Source organism: Lissotriton helveticus, chromosome 3_1, assembly GCF_964261635.1.
Source record: "Lissotriton helveticus chromosome 3_1, aLisHel1.1, whole genome shotgun sequence".
Classification (NCBI taxonomy): domain Eukaryota; kingdom Metazoa; phylum Chordata; class Amphibia; order Caudata; family Salamandridae; genus Lissotriton; species Lissotriton helveticus.
In genome coordinates this window covers 1,090,759,971-1,090,780,651 of record NC_136061.1, presented here as the reverse complement: position 1 = coordinate 1,090,780,651, position 20,681 = coordinate 1,090,759,971, and the positions used below count along the sequence as shown (strand labels likewise).

Here is a 20,681-nt window from a genome sequence, read left to right as displayed (position 1 = left end):
TGTTTTGTATGTTAGTATATGTGTGAAAAGTGTATATTCTTTTGTAATGTATGTTTAATTTATTTTAAGTAATGAATTTTATGTTATTTAATTTTTGCGTAATTGAATTCTGTAGCGGGTTGTGAGTTTATAGGGGAATAGGTTGGGAAGTAATTTAATTGTAATTAATTACATATTATTATTTATTTATTGGTATTCATTTTGATTTTTTTGTTAATTAATTTTTAATTGGTAATTAATTTTTATTAATTGGTAATTATTTTGTATTAATTGATTAATTGATAATTATAATAATTTTATTAATGTATTTTCCCTAGTGGATGGTGGGTTTATAGGGGAATCGGGTGGGAAGTAATTTAATTGTAATTAATTACATATTAAAAATACTTTTTGTGTATTGATAATTACTTTACTGTTAAGTAATTATTAATTGGGATCAATTTTTGTTATTAAATATATTTTGTTATTGAAATTGAATTAGTTGTTAATTAATTATGAATAGGTAATAAATGTTTAATAACTAATATTTAATTGTATTTCAAATTGATTAATTATTACATAATATTAAATTGGTAATTAATTTTAGTTCATTTTTTATTGGTATTGATATTTAATTTATTTTTATTAACATATTAAATCATTACTTTCCCTACTGTTGCACTCTCTGGAGTGGGAATAGTAATTTTTACCCTCCCGCTATCCAACGCTTTTTCTACTGTTGCACTCATTGGAGTGGGAATAGTAATTTTTACCTTTTTCAAAAAAAAAAAATTCTAACACAACAGTGGTCCCATGCATAGGTAATATACGGACAACAATGAATATAGACACAATGGAAACTATATTTAGTTATGACTTGTCCAGCCGGACAGAGGTCCCAGTCTTTTACTTTAAAAGGAATCACACAAAATACCTTCAACAATTCTTCGAAGTAGGGCACAAGCCTGTACCCTAATGCATACAAATTGGCATGGTGAAGAATTAGCAAACAGACAGAACAAGGTTTTTAGGCAAAAGCTACAGATTTCTGTGAGTAAAACAGTAACAGAAATTCAATTCACACCATTACGAGCATATCACATAAGGTATACATTCACAGTATATGGTGTTTAGAAAAGTCCATTACGAGCATATCACATAAGGTATACATTCACAGTATATGGTGTTTAGAAAAGTCATTACGAGCATATCACATAAGGTATACATTCACAGTATATGGTGTTTAGAAAAGTCCTTTACGAGCATATCACATAAGGTATACATTCACAGTATATGGTGTTTAGAAAAGTCAATTTTTTACCAGGTACGGCCCATGCCGGGCGTTATACTGGGGCGGTGACGTCAGGCAGGGGAGGGTCAGGGTGGGGGGTTCTAAAATGCAGGATATGGACCATTAGAGTTAAGTATCGATAAAAATAAATAAAACGAATTTCGTTGCCCACGCTGCATCACATTTGGCGAGGCAGCGTGGACAACGAAATTTGTTTTATTTATTTTTATCGGTACTTACCTCTAATGGTCCATATCCCGCATTTTACAACCCCCCACCCTGACCCTCCCCTGCCTGATGTCACCGCACCAGTATAACGCCCGGCACGGGCCGTGCCTGATTTTTACCCCTACGCTATCCAACGTTTTCCCTACTGTTGCACTCACTGGAGTGGGAATAGAAACTTTTGACCCCTACTCTATCCAAAGCTTTCCCTACTCTTGCACTCTCTGGAGTGGGTATAGTAATTTTTACCCTCCCGCTACCCAACGCTTTCCCTACTGTTGCACTCACTGGAGTGGGAATAGTAATTTTTACCCCTACACTATCCAACGCTTTTCCTACTGTTGTACTCACTGGAGTGGTAATAGTAAATCTTACCCTCCCGCTATTCTACGGTAAAAATATTGTATATTTTTATATTTTTATTAATATTACGTTAATATATATATATATATATATATATATATATATATTACAAAATAAAATTGTATGTTTATTTTTTTAACTTAAATTAATTATTTATTAATTTTAAGGTTATTTAAGTTTTTTTAAGTATGTTTTAGTTAATTACATTTGTTAATATCATTACTTTAAAATTACCTTTAAGACATTTAATAAAATTCGATATTTTGACTAACTATATTTTTTACAACTATATTTTTTATTCGATATCTTTGAACTTACCTGTTTGCAGATAGGAATTCGATATTTTTGCATTCTATATTTTGACCACTATATTTTGGTAGGTCGATATTTTGGCATTCTATATTCTGTCAGTGATCCCCTCTTGGGTGGACAATATTAGAAATAAAATGTACATCACAAAGGCAGGTATCTTTATTAAATTCGGGTGTAAAGATTTTTCGCTAAAAGACTATGGGCCATCATGACTTCCAGGACTAATACAGGTAACGTGTAGAATAATATTTTGCAGAAAACTCGGGGACTGTACAATCCCACTGTGTGCAATGACAGGCGTACAAGACTGTTGCTAGTGACTTTGTGCAGGCGACAGCAGGGGTTCATGGTAAGGAGAAACGTGCGCAGTGCGATAGCCTTGAACAAGAGATTTTGTCACTGGAGTCGACAATGGTTTAAATCGGGGGAATGAGGCTGACTGTATGCACGAGCTTCGGCTTAAACAGAGTGAGCGTAGAGATCTAAGAGAAAATACAGCCCGCTGCGCATGCGATAGCTACACAACGACCTTGGTGACAAAGCCAATATGCTTATTTCATGACTTGAGAGGAGAGACAGAAGCCGTAATTGGGTTTTGGAAATCCGAGCCCCTGAGAGTATACAGCAGGTAGCGGGTGCAGAAATAGCAGATGCGTTTGCTCAGTACTATGAGGAGCTTTATCATTCATGAACTGAGAGAGGGGAACTGGATTGCAATGAGCTGCTGAAAGACATAAAGCTCCCAGGTTCTGAGTGTAGAGGAACGGGACATGACTGAGAAGGACCTGACAATTGAGGAAATCGAAGAGGCCATGGGTGACCTGCATTCGGGGAAGGCGGTGAGCCCAAACGGCTTTTCTGCGGAATCGTTTAAGTGTGTCGCGGGGACTATTGCACCATACATGCTCAATATGTTTCATGAGGCGCTGATAGACCTGAGAACAGCCACCATAGTGGTTATCCCTAAAAATGGGCAAGCCCCAGAATCTTTGTAGCTCTTACAGGCCTATCTCGGTACTCAGCCATGAAACTAAGGTGCTGGTAAAGGTGTTAGCCAACAGACTATGTCTGGTAATACAATCCCTGACACATCCTGACCTGTCCAGCTTTATGCTCCACAGAAGCACCAGGTTGAATCTCTGACATGGTTTCAGAACAACCGGAGGTGCCGGCAGCACTCCTATCACTCGACGCCCATATGGCGTTCGATAGTATCGAATGGCCGTACCTCTTCTCAGTCCTGGCTAAACTGGGCTTTGGTCCAAATTTTTGGGCATGGATTAGGCTTCTCTATTCAGTGCCGATGGCACGAGTCAGGGTTAACGGCACAATGTCTAGGGTCTTCAAACCACATAGGGGCACTCAGCAGGCCTGCTTGCTCTCATCAATACTTTTCGCGCTTGTACTCAAACCGCTGGCCTCGTGGGTGCGAGGGGATCCAGTGGTTAGGGGAATCAACATGGGGGGGGTGCTCTATGCCCACAGACCCCGACAGACATACCATAGACTCATTCACATTATACAATCTTTTGGGGTGTACTCTGAGTTTCGCATAACCTGGGACAAGTCCTGGTGATTTCCCTGGCGGGCGAGCCACCCATTTTGACGTCCTCATGCAGGGAGTTGGTGCACAAGGAAACTGTCAAATACCTGGGCATTTGGATCACCAAATTGGAGGAGGAATGTTTACAGTTAAATGTAAATGTACAACTGGATAGACTGAAGGGTGACGTGCCCACTGGCGACGCCTGCCGTTATCCCCTTATAGGGAGAGCAGTTCTGTTTAAGATGATGGCATTCCAGCGCCTGCTATATGCATTACGGAACACCCCTTATCTGATCCCGGAGACATTGTTTTGTGCGATTGAGTCAGAGCCACGCACATTGTTATGGGGGGAGAAGAGGCCCAGAATTGCCCTCCGAATACTAAATCAGGGGATATATGAGGTAGGTCTGGCTGTGCCGGTTATCAGAAAATACTACTAGGAAACTCAACTTATTAATGTTAATGGGTGGGTATTCTCTATGACCGAGGAGCCAGCTTATCGGGTTGACCGAATGGCTTTGGGCAAGGGTGGTTATCTCTCTGTGCGCTAGTCGAAAAGGAAGTGTACTAAGACCCTCCCAATTCACACTCAGACAGTGGTCGCAGCATGGTGGAAGGCAACCAAAATGACCGGGAGGGAGACTAAATTCACCAAACAAACCCCACTGTGGGAGGGAGACCTTTTGGGAGATTCAGCGCACCTTCGGGGCTTCTCTAGCTGGAGCAATATGGGTGTAGACCTCCTGGCCAACTTCTGGAAAAAAGGGAAAATTATTGAATTTGGCACTCTTCAAACACAGTATCAGATGGGAAAGGGCGAGTATTTTAGGTATCTACAACTGCGCCATGCTCTCTACTGTCATTTGAAGGAGGGTGAACCGCTGCCAGAGTACACACTGCTGGATGATAGACTCCTACTTGTCCCAATGATAGATAGGGAGATATCCCTCACATACAACAAGCTGGTTAACAACTCACCAGACCCCATGGGACCATTGAGGGAGGTTTGAGAATCGGATGTGGGTCTTTACGAAGAAGACGACTGGACAGAGCACCTGCAGTCTCCTAGAGAAATTGCTGTGAGAGCGCGATTCTGCTTAATTCAACTCAGAATCCTCCATAGGTCATATGCCCCCAGGACAGTGCAGTATCATATTGGAAGATGAGTGTCTGATGAGTGTGCCAGGATCTGTGGGCAGACCGGATTATTCTTTCACATATGATGGGCCTGCCCAGGGATTCATAGGTACTGGGGTGGACTGGCAGAAGTGATGTCCACGGTGGTTGGGTCCCCGGTCCCGGCAGATGTTAGAAGGCACAATCTCAGGGTGACGGGTGAGACAATCTGGCCCAAATGGGCAAAAACATGGCTTGCACTGGCGGGAGTGGTTGTAAAAACGAATATAGCCCAGTGATAGGGGCCTGGGGAGGTACCAAGGGTAGCGTCCAGGGAAAGGGACTTGGACTAGTGTCAATGGGCCGAAAGGACTATTTACTAGAGTAGAGGGTGCCCAGGCAAATGGGAAAAGATATGGGGGGCAAGGACAACTTATAGGGACCTAGGCTAATAAAGTGGGGAGGCACCCTGATCAGGGGTTCATGGGATCAGTGATATCCCTGACATCCCGAGAGGGAATGCTGGGCCAGCGGGATTGCGCAACATGTATGTAGCTGTGTATATGCCTAAGCTAAACCACCTGACATGCATACTCATTCTGTTTCAAACTGAAGCATTTGTTTTTTATTGGTTAGTAATAGGAATAAAAAAAAAAAAAAAAGACTAAGTGTCAGATTTATCAATCTTTCATGCAGCCCAGCAAGCTAGCTTGCTGCTCTAAGCTATGTGAAAGCACCGTAATGCGCTGTATTTAACACTATATGGCGCATGCCTTTTCTATACTATTTTGTATCAACAACAGGAGCAAAACCCATCAACCGTGTTTAGATTGGGGCATAAAATGATCAGAACATATGGTATCCCAACTGGTATTATTCAAAGGCAGTTAGTAAGGATGTGAATACAACATTATCCACAATGAAGCAAGGAGACTCTATATGATTGTAGCATGTGCTCATGGCATCATTTATATAAACATTTGGGAAAGAAAGGGAAAAGAAATGCAATTGGCAGTTGTAACAGCACTGCATAACACAAATAATACAATTGAAAACAACCCAAATTGCACGTGGTGTTCGAGGTGTGTGAGTGAAAACTAAGGTAACGACGCAGGTGGCAATGTGATCAGCATGGGCGGCGCAAAGTGACTGGTGCATGAATATACAGTGAGTAATTGGCACAATGTGGTTCCAGGTAACTTCAGGAGTTTGTTTCTATTTCGGTTCAATGTACTGTTCGTGAACCACTTTGTGTAACGTGCCTATGATCGCGCTCGAAGGTCGACGGCGTTTCGATCCACATTAATCGGGATCATCATCAGGACTGGGTTGGGTCGAAGGCAGTGCTGGATGGGAGGAAACGGGTGTTAGTCGCCGTGGTCCGGAACATCATGGGAGGTAAATTAGAATCAAGGGGCCAATTAGGATCGGTATCAGCGAGCAATCTGCTGATGTGGGGGAACGGAGTCCGAGACGGGTGGAAGAAGGTCATCCAGGGCTGCGGATCAAACGCGCATCACGAGGGGGCCCAGAAGTACAAAATCCTTGGACTCGATCCGGCAGTGATCAGTGTGGAGACACTGGATCTCTGTCAAGCGTGGAGCTTGTGTGAAGTAAGAGCAGGGCTGGCGTTTCCTAGATTTATCAATCTTTCATGCAGCCCAGCAAGCTAGCTTGCTGCTCTAAGCTATGTGAAAGCACCGTAATGCGCTGTATTTAACACTATATGGTGCATGCCTTTTCTATACTATAGCTGGTGCACTTTTTTGCTGTCTAGCACCAATGCAGGTGCGTTCCGTTATGGTGCAAAGGTGCCTGCATTGTAGGCAGGATTCATTTTATGCAGGAAGGCATAACTTCCTGCACAAAAAGAATCCTGAGAGGCATTTTTTTCCTCTTTTTATGCGTGCTGCAGAGTTAAACAGTTTTATATTTTTGCAATCAATTTGGCAGTGCTAACATCAAACTTGGAATTTGTCTCTTGTGTGAGATTAAGGTACAATAAAATATGAGATTAAACATATCTCTAGATAAAAAAACAAGGAAAGTGTGTAAATCCCAATTTTATGCAAGCAGAAGGTATTTATCTTATAAGCATTGATAAAATTGCAAGGATGAGCTGAAGCAAACACTGTCCTTCTTTCAGGAAAAGTAGAGCAAATCTATCGAACTTTAAACTTTATAACTGGGTGATATGTCTGAGAGGTATCCCAACCCTATGAACAAAACTGAGGGAGCAGTTTAATACGCACTCCAGTTAGTAGTGCACCAAAAAGTTCATATCATGTAATGTCACATACGAACATGTGCCCATGTACGAAGAAAACTCTTCAAAACCTTCTTAAACGAGGAAACAATCGTTTGTGATTTACCCCTTCTCAAAGGAGTGATTATCAGTTAAACTGTACTTTACTAGATTTTGAGGGATTGAAGGGCGGGATCCAAGTGCTTAGCAAATGATGGAGTCAATGGACAAAAAACTGAGCCCAGATGAGGACAAAATCAAGAAAATGCACAGCAGAAAATGTACTTAATATTTGTGTACAGCCCCATCAACTCAGATTGTATAGGTCATTTTCCTTTCTTTCTCCACAGCCATACCATAAATATACAAACATTACAAATTAGTATTACAGTTTTGTATTTAGTGTTCGATATTCTGTGCTGGTGCATTAATAAGTGCTCCACACACTGCTTCTTCGATGCATATTGGGTGCAGTGTCAGAATCCAGCAACATGCAATCCATCACATGCAGGAATGTCTGATAAATGCCAGGAAACATAATGTACTCCCAGGGACTAATACAGCAACATGCGGGAAGCAAATACCAACAGATTAGGCAGGTTTTGAGGCCAATGAAAGGTATATTGAGACTGTTTTAAAACCAATCAAGCTTAGGAATATGCCAGCCTTTCCTATTATGAAGCATGTAAGCTGGATAAGCAGATGAGGGAAACATTGAAATTACAGTGGGTTTCAGTATGCAGAATACGCTGGACAGCTCCGGGTCAATTAAAGTGAAACCAAAGCCGGGGCCACTGCACTGACCTACATTCGGCGAAATATGTGCTGTCTTCTCTTGCTGTTAGTGAAGCGTCCAATGCTGCTTTTACTGATGGATACTAATTCAGCCCTAGGATTGCCACCATTCGCTGAGAAAGATGCTGGTCAATTGAGCATGTTTTGGGGGTCTGGAAGGACCAGGAAATTGTGCTACAATGAAAGTTTGTCTAAAATATTCTGTATTTCTTTGTAACAGGGCAATTCTACATCTGTTTGCTTTAAAGTGTTTAGGAATTCCATAGACAGCATTAATATTCTTTGCAAGTTTTTTCACCTTGTATTTTTTTGCTTTCAGTTTTACATTTCAAAGGGGAAAATATACCGGATTAAAAAAAAGATCCTGTTATTTGTACCTGTTTTAACCTGAAGATATTAGCCAGGACAGCAAACTACTTTAGGGGTGGCACCCTTTTGAGCACTAACACATCGCACAGCATTTTTTTAAATATTATATAGATTGTTATTTTCGTTGGCACTGGTGTATTAATATTACCCATTGGTCGGTGTTAGTTCCACTCTAATGCACTGGAGTGGAAGTAACATAATTAGAGCTGCATATTCAGTGATACTCAAACTAAGGCTGGGGGGGGGGGCACATGCGGCTCTCCTCCTGACCTTCACATGCCGCCCTCCGGACCTTCGCATGCAGTCCTCATCTGAAGGACTGCACTGAACTGCTGTTTACTTGAGACAGCACTAACATTCAGAGAGATATTAAATAAATGGGTAAGCTTTTATTTACACGTTAACCGAAGTAAAAGAGAAGAAGCAAATAAGCACTAAATATCGGAATATAATAATAATAATAATAATCCACATTTGTAAAGCGCACAATCACCCGTTAGGGTCTCTAGGCGCTGGGGGCCGTCGGGAAGATTAAGCAAGCTATTGCCCAGAGGCACATGGTGCTGGGCTAACCTGCCACCGGTGCCAGGGATCCAACCGTGATCCCCAGCTTCCAGAGTCAGTCGCCCTGGCCGCGGCGCCACACCTCTTAATTGGAGGTAAGTAAACAATTACCACCTTCAGCGCGGCGCGAATTCTCGCGCGTTGCTGAAGGTTCTAATAAGCCAACGGGCTCATGGCGGAACGGTTCCGTCATGAGCACAGGCCAACCGATGCTCATGACGGAACCGTTCCATCATGAGCATCGAAGGGGTTAAATAGGTAAAACGAAATTTGTTGTGCGCCCTGCATTTCAAAATGCAATGCAGCCGGCGCTACGAAATTCGTTTTACTTATTAAATTGTTTACTTACCCCCAATTATCCATATTCCGGTGTTTAGTACCCCCCACCCTGCCCCTTCCCCGCCCTGCCTTTTCACCACACGGAACTCCCTCCACGGGCCGCGGCTGCAACATAATAGAGTATTGTCAAATCTACGACTTACTAGAGACTAGGAACTTCAGTCAGAGGACAGTATGTAATACAACACTCAATGATTCACTGACCACAACATGATTTGCTTCCATTACGACCACCTAAACCTTCCTCCCGCAAAACCCCACTCCAACCCTGCTGGCATCAATGCGGCCCTTGAGCGCATTGCAGACCATACTTTGTGCCCCTGTGAAAATGCTAGTGAAACCGTGCTCTAGCTGTAAGAGCCAAGACTGACCTTGGCATACATGGGACCATTGATTATTTTTCTATTGATATTTACGTGTTTCTTAGTGAATAAAGTGCAATGCTTTTTTTCTGGCCACAGGCGCTAGGAAACCCATTTTTCAGATACTCGCATCAAGCCAAAACCGATATAGCTAATTCACGATGTGTCACTGTTTGCCAAATTAAAATAAATTATTAAAAATTTAGCGAGGCCTTCATTTATCCAAATAGTATTTTCAAAGGCAGTGGATTGTAAAAATAATGAATGTTTTAAGAACTTCTTAAGATAATGTATTGAATATATTTTGTGGTAAAAGCAAATCACACCAGCCGAATGCCAATGTCAGGTCAATGGCCAATTGCGCTTTAATTGAGTGCTAAATAACAGCAGAAAACAACACCTTCTGGGATATTGAGGACTTTGAAGTCATACTGAGAAGTTCTGAATTACTAAAGTGACTGATATATGTGTGGCGAGTCACTTCTCTGACTTCATTTACACAATTTGAGTCTTAAAGTTGAGTCTTAAAGTTCCAGTTTAGCATGTGCTCCTATGCAAGCCCAGTAAACACTGAGGGGCATATCATCAAGCCCCAGACAGGAAATTATTGCCGATTTAGCGTCCGTTTTCAGATGCAAAGCGGCGATCATTTTATCGCCTAATCAGCAAGGTCACGCTATTGCGTGAATCCGTGTATTATCGCCCTTTCCCCAAACGCCCATCTTTGCATCTCTAATGAGATGCAAAGTGGGCGTTTCTGCCCCGACATAACTGGAGAAATGTCGCTAATTTCTCCAATTATCAATGGGCACGCTAACCAGCAGAGCGACAAGCAAAGTAGCGATAACCTCTGTTATCGCTACTTTCCTTATCCCTGCTTCAAAACAGACTTAGCCATGATATCCTATGTAAGGTGGATATCATGGCTAAGTATGCCTTGCCCTATCAGCAAGCTTTCACCAAACCTTGTGCGATTATCGATGTATTTCCAGCAATAATCGCACAATTGGCAGCTTGCACTCTGAATTTTATCGCTTTGGAGATAAGCGTTGCTGATAGCACGCTATCTCCACGATAAAATTCAGAGCTGGCCGGCGATAATTATCCTCTCGCTAAGAGCGCTGAGCGATAATTATTGCATGGCCTTGATGATATGCCCCTGAGTTACTGAATGCCTTATGGCAATGCTATAACTCCAGATTGGGTGATGATAGTTGTGTTGACATTGCCGGGAACCAATAGTTTCAATGCCATAAGGCTAATTGCCATAGTATGCAATCTAGTTATGGACTGTTTGTCATTTTGTGAGTGCTACTCATTTCATCAAGTGTATCCATTGTTAAACGTCTGAGGGCCTGATTTAGAATACTTGTCTGATGAGTACATTGTTGCAAACAAGTCAGATATACAGCCACTTTATTACGAATGCATTAGGATATAATCAGGGCTTCTGGAATTATGTGTTTGAGCAGCTACGGTGTTCATCGCTTAACTATGGATTTGCCACATTTTCCACATAATCCATCATCTGCTGCATAATCTGCAGATTTAACAAAAAAAGTGTTTATAGCTCAAATAGTTCAGAAGTTACTAAAACGCAGCGGCACATGTTGCCATGAAGTGAAAGGCCTTTTGCAAAAGTTAATGAGTCTCCTTTATGTTTCTTATTGCTGAAGTTGTATATTTAATGAGGTGCAACCAATGGCCAGACAGTGTTAACAAGTGTTAAAATGTCAAAATAATGAGGTAATACTATTGCAAAATGTAATGCATTACGCCACATAATTTGCTATTTCTTGCCGTATAATTTACTCATACTTGATGCATAATATGGCCCCACCCTGCCTCATAATTTCAGAGGCCCTGGATATAATGCACTGTTAACACGTTGGACGGTATACGTTTCTGGCTGACTATCCATCGGGTAAATTCTAAATCGGTCTTACATTTAAAAAAAGATACATACTTAAGCTAGAATGGCGTGAAAATCCTAATTTCACCCTCATTCATGTACAACATTCATTGCAATGTTATTGCTTTTCATGTATAGAGAATATTTTATTACACTGGACGTTTAGTTGCCTTTTTTTACACTTTCCACGGTGTTGGCAATGTTGGCATAATCTGTGTAGTAACCTTTTCCCAGCAAAAGGGCTCAGCAGCGTTCATTTTTCTACCTATAAACAAATATTTAACGCAAGAGCTAACCTAGCACTATGGACATTAAACCTGGCTAGGTTGTTCCTATATAGAAGTACCGGATTCTTTTAATAATAAACAATTCATTTGCCATTGTTCAAATAAGATAGTAACAAATGCCGATAGGAACTAAAAGAGAAAATGTAACATTTGAAAAAAGGTCCACTTAGAGCACTTCTAGACATGTTTAATAAGAAGATGTGCTTCTTTAAAAAACAAAAACAATAAATATGCAATCTTCAGCGTACTTTTCACTATTCTATATGTAGAACTCCATATTTTCTATCACAGCTAGGCATCTTGACAAAACGTAGACGTCTCTCACAATAAATGATCTGTTCACTTTTGCCAAAAAAAAAACACAAAACACCCCATAAATAAAGATATCAGAAACGGCAACGCCTGTGGTGTCACTAGGATTGTTGTCACTGGCTCAGATTATACTTAAAAGCTTAAAGACATGCACATACGGACAGGCAGATTAATAAACAAAGCCAGAGTTAGATACAGTACAATGCCCCGCACGTTTACCTGGTTGACGAAGTGATGGAATAGCTCGCTGGTTTCAATGGGCATGACCCTTCTCGTCCCACAAACCACACAGGGTTGGATTTTTTGTGCGAAAATAAATACACCTTAAAGGCACGTATCTCTCCGCATCTTCCGGTCTGTTAAACACATCAGTCCAGGCCTGTCCATCAGGGGCTTTTGAAATCGACGTCAAAATGTTTTAATGTTAGTAAAATAAACGTAAGCTCTTTGCAGTGGTACAAAATCCACATGCTGGCACAGCTTCCATGCTGGAGCAGCACTAATGCTGCTGGGAGATGCTAAGCTCACTGCTTAAAGTGGCTCTGCCTCATCCGTGCACAAAGCAGCTGAATCCTCCAGCCCTCTGCTTCTGGCACAGCAAAATCTATCGCTGCCTCTATGGATTTTTCTTTAATCTCTGGCCAGCAAAGGGGGGAGGGGTGGATCGGATACAGGATCAGTCACGTGACAACAGCCTCCAAACAACAAAATAAATGAATTGCAAATAAACTGAAGCACATTAGCATATTCACACATCAAAAATGATCAGATGTGACGAGATAAGGATTTTATATCAAAGAGCATCTGATATGGCCGATCAAAAAAAATCTACTTGAACGCAGTTGCTGCAGAGCGGCGGCGGGAATTTAGGTCTTGACGGGCCGCGTCCAGACCTGGTTCTTCACCTAGCCTGACCCTGGATCAGCCCACACAGCCCCTGATTCAGTGATAGGATACCCTCCCAGGTGAGTTGCGCCCAGACCTCCTTGGCCTGGGACCCGCTCTCTCTCCCAGCAGCTCCGCCTGGCCGTCTTCGCCGCTGACTGAGGTGAGCAGGGTTCGAGACCGCTCTCGACCCGCTCTCTGTGTCTGCCCCGGTTCCTTGCCTTGGTGTTTGGTTTCTTTTTCTGTTCTGAATCTATTGCCTTTCTTTTCATTTTTTGCCCTCATTTTCACTCTCTTTACCCTCTTTTCTTCTTATTTGCCTAATTTCTCTTTTTGTGCCTTCTCTCCTCTTGCGCTCCTCACTGCCTCTCCAACACCAGCAATGTCCTAAAGTGCATCCACCTCAACGTCCGCTCCATGCACTAGCACGCCGTAGAGACCTGGAACCTCCAGGACACCCTTTCACCAGATATCGTCTTTTTCACAGAAACATGGTACAACGCCTCCTCCACCATGGACATGGTCATTGCCATCCCAGAAGGATACAAGATCCAGGGAAAGGACCGCCCCAACCACCCAGGAGGAGGACTCGCCATCTCACACAAAAAATAACCTCCACCTCTCCACCTCAAGCAACTCCTTCCCCATAGCCGAACCCCTGCACTTCCAAGTCCGGACTAGCCCCAACTCCACACTCCGGGGCACCATCGCCTACAGACCCCCGGCCCCCGAGCCCTCTTTGCCGACACCATCGCCGACACCATCACTGACTTCATCGCCCCCCACACCATTGCCTCCACAGATTACACTCTTATCGGAGACCTCAACTTCCACCTAGACAGCTTCAGCTACCCCAACACCACCACCCTCCTGTACAACCTTGCCAACATCGGACTAAAGCAGCTAGTCACCTCACCGACCCACAAGGCAGGACTCACCCTCGACCCCATCTTCGCAGGAGGAAACAACCCAAGTCACACCACGCAACCCCCCGGGACTGACGACCACTACGGTCACTTCCACGTCGACAAACCCAAATTGCCCAGACCCGCTCCATGCTGGAGCAGAGCCACCGAGGAACAGCTCAACTCCTTCCTCAACGGCAACATCCCCACGGCCACAACCGACGCCACCCTCGCGGCCAATGAATTTCACACATGGATCTCCAACCGACCAAACAAACTTGCCCCACTACGCATCGCTACCAGATACAGCCACAGCAAAACAACCTGGTTCACCACCGACCTCCAAGAAGCCAGACACACCTGCAGATGCCTCGGGAAGAACTGGAGAAATAACAAGACACCCGAAAACCACTCCACCTACAAAAACACCATGAAGGAGTACCACCAACACATCAGAGCCACCAAAAGATCCTTCATCCACGACAAAATCCTCGCCAGCAACTCCAAAGAACTCTTCAACGTCATACAGGAATTCAATTCACCAAGCCCCCCAGCAAAGCCACGGACATCACCCCTTCCCAGGACTTCTGCTGAGAAGCTTGGATCCTACTTCCACCTGAAGATCATGAACCTCTTCGACAACTTCAACGACCAGACTTCTGACCCAGCAACCACCGCGCCGCCGACAGCACCAGACAGCACACCATCTCTTCCAGGACCCAGGTCACAACCGCAGAGACCACCTCGACCATAAAGGGCATCCACTCAGGGGCTCCAACCGACCCCTGACCACCTCACATCTATCTCAAGGCAGAATTAGGTCACACCATCAACACCACCTTCAAGACCGGCACCTTCCCCGATGACTGGAAGCAGGCAGAAGTCAGACCTCTGCTCAAGAAACCACCAGCTGATCCCACAGACCTCAATAATTACTGGCCCATCTCCCTACTCCCCTTCATGGCAAAAGTCGCTGAAAAAACAGTCAACGCACAGCTAACCAAGTTCCTTGAAGACAACGCCATCCTCGACCCCTCTCTCTCAATCTGGATTCCGCAGAAAACACAGCACAGAAAAAGCCCTACTCGCCCCAATGGATAACAGCTGCACCCTACTTGACTGATGCCACACCGCAGCCCTCATCCTACTCGACCTATCAGCAGCTTTCAACACCGTCTCCCACTGCACTCTTGCTGCCAGCCTCCACGCCGCCGGCATACAAGGAACCCAACTGGATCCGCTCGTTCCTCACTGGCAGGTGCCAGAGGATCAGACTGCCACCCTTCCGCTCCAAACCCACAGAAACCAACTGCGTAGTACCCCAGGGATTATCGCTTAGTCCTACTCTCTTCAACATCTACATGGCCCCCTCGCCGCCATCTTCAGACAACACGCCCTCAACATAGTATCCTACGCCGATGACACCCAACTCATCCTTTCCCTCACCATGGACCCCACCACTACCAGATTCAGATTCCAGGAAGGAATGCAAGACGTCGCCTCCTGGATGAGAAACAGCTGCCTGCAGCTCAACTCGGAGAAGACAGAAGTCCTCGTCCTCAGAACCAGCAGCATGGAACTACAGCTGGTGGCCCACCGCCCTCAGCACCCCTCCCACTCCCATTGATCCAGGCCAGAAACCTCGGCATCGTAATTGACTCCTCCATCTCCATGAACCGTCAGGTCAATGCCGTCACCTCCAGCCATTTCAACACCATCCGCATCCTCGGCAAGATTTTCAAATGGATCCCCCCCCCGAGACTAGGAAAATAGTCACCACGCCCTCATAACCAGCAGGCTTGACTACGGGAATGCTCTCTACGCCGGCACCAACAAGTCTCTACTCCCCAAGCTACAAACAATACAGAACACCACCCCCAGTCTCATCCTCGGCCTCCCGAGACACAAACACATCAGCCAACACCTACGGAACCTCCACTGGCTCCCCATCAAGAAGAGAATCCCCTTTCAATTACTCACACACGTCTACAAATCCCTCCATATCACCGGACCCCAATACCTCAATTGGAGATTCACCTCCAGCGCACCCAAGAAAAACCTCCGATCCTCCAACCATGTCCTCACCAAAACCCCACGCATAAGTTAAACCAGAACAGGGGGAAGAGCCTTCTCCCATATCACAGCCAAGACCTGGAATGAGCTCCTGATTCACATCAGACGTGCCGCCTCCCTGAACGCCTTCAGGAAGGCCCTCAAGACCTGGCTCTTCGACTGAACCAAGCTGCAGACCCTCCCCCCAGCGCCTTGAGACCCTCAGGGTGAGTAGCGCGCTTTCACTTCCCTGATTGGTTATACAAATACACATTATATATAACACCCATTCCCGAATTTTCAGAATGACCAACAACTGAGGAAATGCAGTTCCATTTACATTTATTGAATACAAATATATTGTATGGTGATATCCAAAATTCTAGCATGCACCTGACCCTTTCAGACCTATGTTGGACATGCCAAAAATGTGGAATTCATTGCACCTGTTTGCAGCTGAACAAGAAGTAACATCTAGTCCGTATGCTATATGTACATAGCAGTCTGGAACAATGCACCTGATCAACTAGATAGGATCCAAACCAACACTCAGATCTCAACAGACCTCCTTTGCCACGAAGAAGATTTAAAATCACATCATATCTCGGTAAAAGTATAATATATAAAACTGAAAAAATCAAATACATAGGTGGAATGCTTGGGTTAAACTCAGCCACTGGTAAATTTTCAAGGTCACATTCCATTCTATCTTTTTTGCCCACCAGTCTAGGGTTGCTTATGTTCCCGTTCAGAGGGTACGGTGACCTGGCAGTTCAGTTTACAGTGTTCCTATTAGACGAAGACCAACACTGATTTGCATGTGGTTGGTCCGAGTCTTGAGTGATACAGCGAGCAAACAGAACTGGAAACGGATCGATACTGGAGTGTATCCCAGTCACTTGGCAGAGGCTGAGACATTTGTAAGCATACAAACAAACTCCTTTTCTAGTTTCAGTAAATCCGTGAAAAGCAGGTCCTTATGATACTATGTTGCCCTTGAAGTTTGTCATGAACAAAATATACTTAAATGTTGGAAAACAGTTACAACTTCCCACCATAATCTAGTTTTCAGGTGTGCTACAGTACTACTTCACTTTCTCTTTCCTCATTTCCTTTGTCAGTGAATGGTCTTCAGATCTCCTGAAGCAGTCAGTTGGTCCACATTCCAAAGTATAAACACGTAAAAATGACAATATATAAATGTATAAATGTTCCTGTTTTTAAAGTTCTATCAATGTGTTCTGTGGTTTATAAGTTACATCACACCATTGCTTTTCATTTTATATTTGAAGGCACAGCATCACTAAGCCTTACTAGAGCTTTGGGGCCTATTCACAAACAACATTTTGTAGTACAATTAGTAGTAGTACAATAGCACTACTAACGCACTATAAAATGATATTCACAAACCTACATTTCTGTTCCTCCTATCTTTTTCTGAGTGGATATCTCCACCTCCAAGGTAGGGTCTCCACACATGTAAATATACATTTTAGGGGCCAATTCGATGGGGGCAGGAAGGGCTCTGACTGTCGGCCGGAGCCCTCCTCCCTGCATCGGAATATGCTGTTCGGATTCATTTCTAACCAAGCCATTCTGACGGAGAGCCCGTACGCCATCCGGAAACCCTTCAGTACTCCCCTGGCCGGCAAGGGAGTACGATGACAGTTTCCCACTGCCTTTTTGTGCCTGTCTTTCCAACACAGAAAGGCAGCAGGGCCCCCATGGGTGCGAGGCCGCCGAATGGCAGCCTAAGGGGCCCCTATGGGCCCCCCTGTTGATCCCTGCACCCCATGGCAGGCACCTTGAGGTGCCTGCTACAGGGTGCAGGGATGACAGCACCCCTGCTCTTTCAATGAGAACATGCATTCCGTTCGGACTGCATGCTCTCATTGGAAGGTATAAGAATAGGACCAAACTGAGTTAGTTGCATCCTACTTGCAGATCTGTAACCGATGACAGGAGGTCGTTCAGTTACAGTTCCTGACCGATGTCAGACGTACTCCGGTCCATCCGACATCGGAATCAGGCCTTTAGTAGTGTTAAGGGAGCAGTTCAGATGGGTTAGGGAAGGTTAAAGGAGAGGTTTAGGGAGAAATGTGTGTCCACCCACAAAAAAGTAAACCAATTCATATTTACAAACTGCACTTCTAATGTTACGATGCCAAAAATGACCTAAACAGTTGTAAATGATCTCCAGTTGAGAGCTGGAGTTAGTCATGTACCACACATGGTCAACAACTACAACACCCTATCATAGAAAATAATAGAGGTAAGGAGCTTAAAATAAAACCCCAAATGAAACAATGCTAATAATGATATAATGATCTAAATTAGTTTCAAATATAAATACATTTAATTTCATGAGAAATTCCAGAATATATTTTGTATTTAATTTTGACATACTTTTATAACCTTTTTTATTTAAGAATTAATGCATTATTTCTATGACATCTAAATAAGTTTGTTTAAATGAATTCTAATCATCAATTTTAATACATAGTATTACATAATAAAATATATATTTCTTACTCTTGAGGCAAGTTTTTATAATTGAAACCAGAAATATTATTTTTTTGTATTTAATTATATATTTCCAAAATAATTATTTTTAAATATGAATTACGTTAATAATGCTGTAACTATTTCAAAATGGTTTTATTGATTTAAAACAAATGTATGAAATGAACATACATAATTATGTAATTAAAAATATTTGTACACATTTTTTCAAGTTTAAAACACTTTTTAACTTTTCCCTTTACCTTACCACAGGGAGATCTCCTCCATTTTATTTTTTCTCTTTTGCATTTCTTGGTCTCCAGTCTGATTGTGTCTTGGATGCAGGTGTGTTGAGAGCCAATGGAGATGATGAGCTTGTCATTCAGTTAGACAACAGCTCCAGTCATGACACCCTTGTAGGTTATGTATCTAATGTTAAACATAATGCAGGCTGGCAAGGGAAGTAAACTTCCAGATCACTGAAACAATATCGAGGTAAACAATATTGTTTGACACAAAAATTGTGTAAAAAATATCTTTTACCAAAACATCATGTCCCTGATTACGATGTTGGGTGGAACGCAACTGACTGGTCGACTGTCGGTTGCGGTCTGCCCGACATCTGCCTCTGTTGTCCACCCACAGCATTACGATATGGTGGGAGGAGACAGCCGGCAAAGAGACCGTCAACTGCTGTTCAGACGGGCTCAAGGAGCCCGTCAAAGCATCTGGAAAACCACAATCACACAATGATGGTGAAGCCAGGATTTTGATGTGACATTCTGACAGCCTTTCCATGTCAGCCTTACCGACATGGAAAAGATGTCAGAAAGTGACTTTAGGGTCCCGTAGCAGGGCCCCCTCCATCCGCGGCCTCTGCTATGGGGCCTGTCACATGGTGCAGGGATAGTTATAAACATCTATTTTTCAATGGCAGCTTGTGCTGCAGGCCTTTTCCACCTGCCTCACAAGCTGTCATTGAAAAATTGATGTTTCCGATCGCATCCAAATTGTGTGGTCGGAACCGCAAACCTATGGTCGGGCGGTTTCAATCTGCAATGGTGTGATGCGGACACCAGTCCTCCTGACATTGTATTCAGCCCCATAATAGTAAGTTCAAAAATATCAGAAAAACAGTACCATAGACACCAATATTGTTAAAAATATACACAAATATCAACAAATAGAGTATAAAGTAGTAAATGTTAAATATCTAAATTTAATTTATTGTAAATGAAATAAATTCCACTAATAGTTCATGCAAAATATATAAATACATATTTGTATGACCACACAAATATATATATATATATATATATATACATCCACGCTCCAAAACACCAAGTGCATGAGTCACTCTCAGGGCGGGTGCCGAGTAACGCGGTGGTGTCCGCGTAAAATATAAAGGCTCCAATTTCCAAAAATACCCAGCCGGGTTTACAGGAAAGCACAGCACTCACACGGGCAGCAGCAGTAAATTAGCAGATCGGTTTATTCAGAAAAATGAAGCAGACGCGTTTCGGGAGTAAAATCCCTTCGTCAGTGTTATCGTCAGAACGCCAACAATTACACCCTTATCTATGTTCATGCCAAATACCGACATCAACAAAGGACTAATGCATTTAGGAAAAGGTAGCGCGCCATCTTTGAACGCCTTTGATATTTACATTTCGTCAGCATGGGATATTGCAACGCATAATATTTACATTGTATTCAGAAACATCAATAAAGACATTGGTGTGTAATTATTTCAAAATCTCGCCGTGTATCGGCAACAGTTATAATGGACAATGGTGGAGCTGCTTTCCACCTAAACCTGAGGACTACCCAGAGATCTCTGCTTCTTTTTTGCATAATTCATGCGTCACTCTATGACTGAAAGGGTATTGTTTTTCCTTATACTGGGTGCTCCCTTGTGGCTGAACAAAGCTATACCTCTCTGAAGAGCCCTAAGTAGAGCAAAACACTGTGTCAGGGGTTGTGTTTCCTCATTTCAGGTTGGCTTGGTTGGTATTTCACCAAATCAAAGCTGTAATACTGTGCCTGGAGTGGTAAATGGCTTTTGTCATTTTATAGCTTGGCATGGACAGCACCGTGGTAGTCCTATGCTTAAAGACTTTGCTGTAGAAATGGCAAAAGACTTTGTCCTTTTCTATCTCGGTGTGGATGGCACTGTGCTAATCCCATGCTTAAAAACTTGAATAGAAAAGCAGACATTTGAGGTGAGCAGATCTAGAGTGTCGCTGGTGTTGAGGATGTGCTATACACAAGCTGCTTTCCACCTAAACCTGAGAACTACCCAGAGTTCTCTGCTTCTTTT

At 43.2% G+C, this 20,681-nt stretch overlaps 1 protein-coding gene across 4 annotated transcripts in view; it reads right to left on the bottom strand.

Moving 5' to 3' along the window:
• SLC4A10 (solute carrier family 4 member 10) overlaps positions 1–20,681 on the bottom strand; it is a 1,019,075-nt gene that overhangs the window by 771,330 nt on the left and 227,064 nt on the right. Inside the window, exon 1 of one of the 4 annotated variants that reach the window (XM_078683852.1) lies at positions 12,237–12,356. The exons of the other annotated variants lie outside the window; for them this stretch is intronic. Within the exon in view, the coding sequence (XP_078539978.1) occupies positions 12,237–12,281 (45 nt within the window). The 5' untranslated portion in view covers positions 12,282–12,356. Of the gene's footprint in view, positions 1–12,236; positions 12,357–20,681 lie in introns of those variants that run through there. 4 annotated transcript variants of the gene reach the window in all.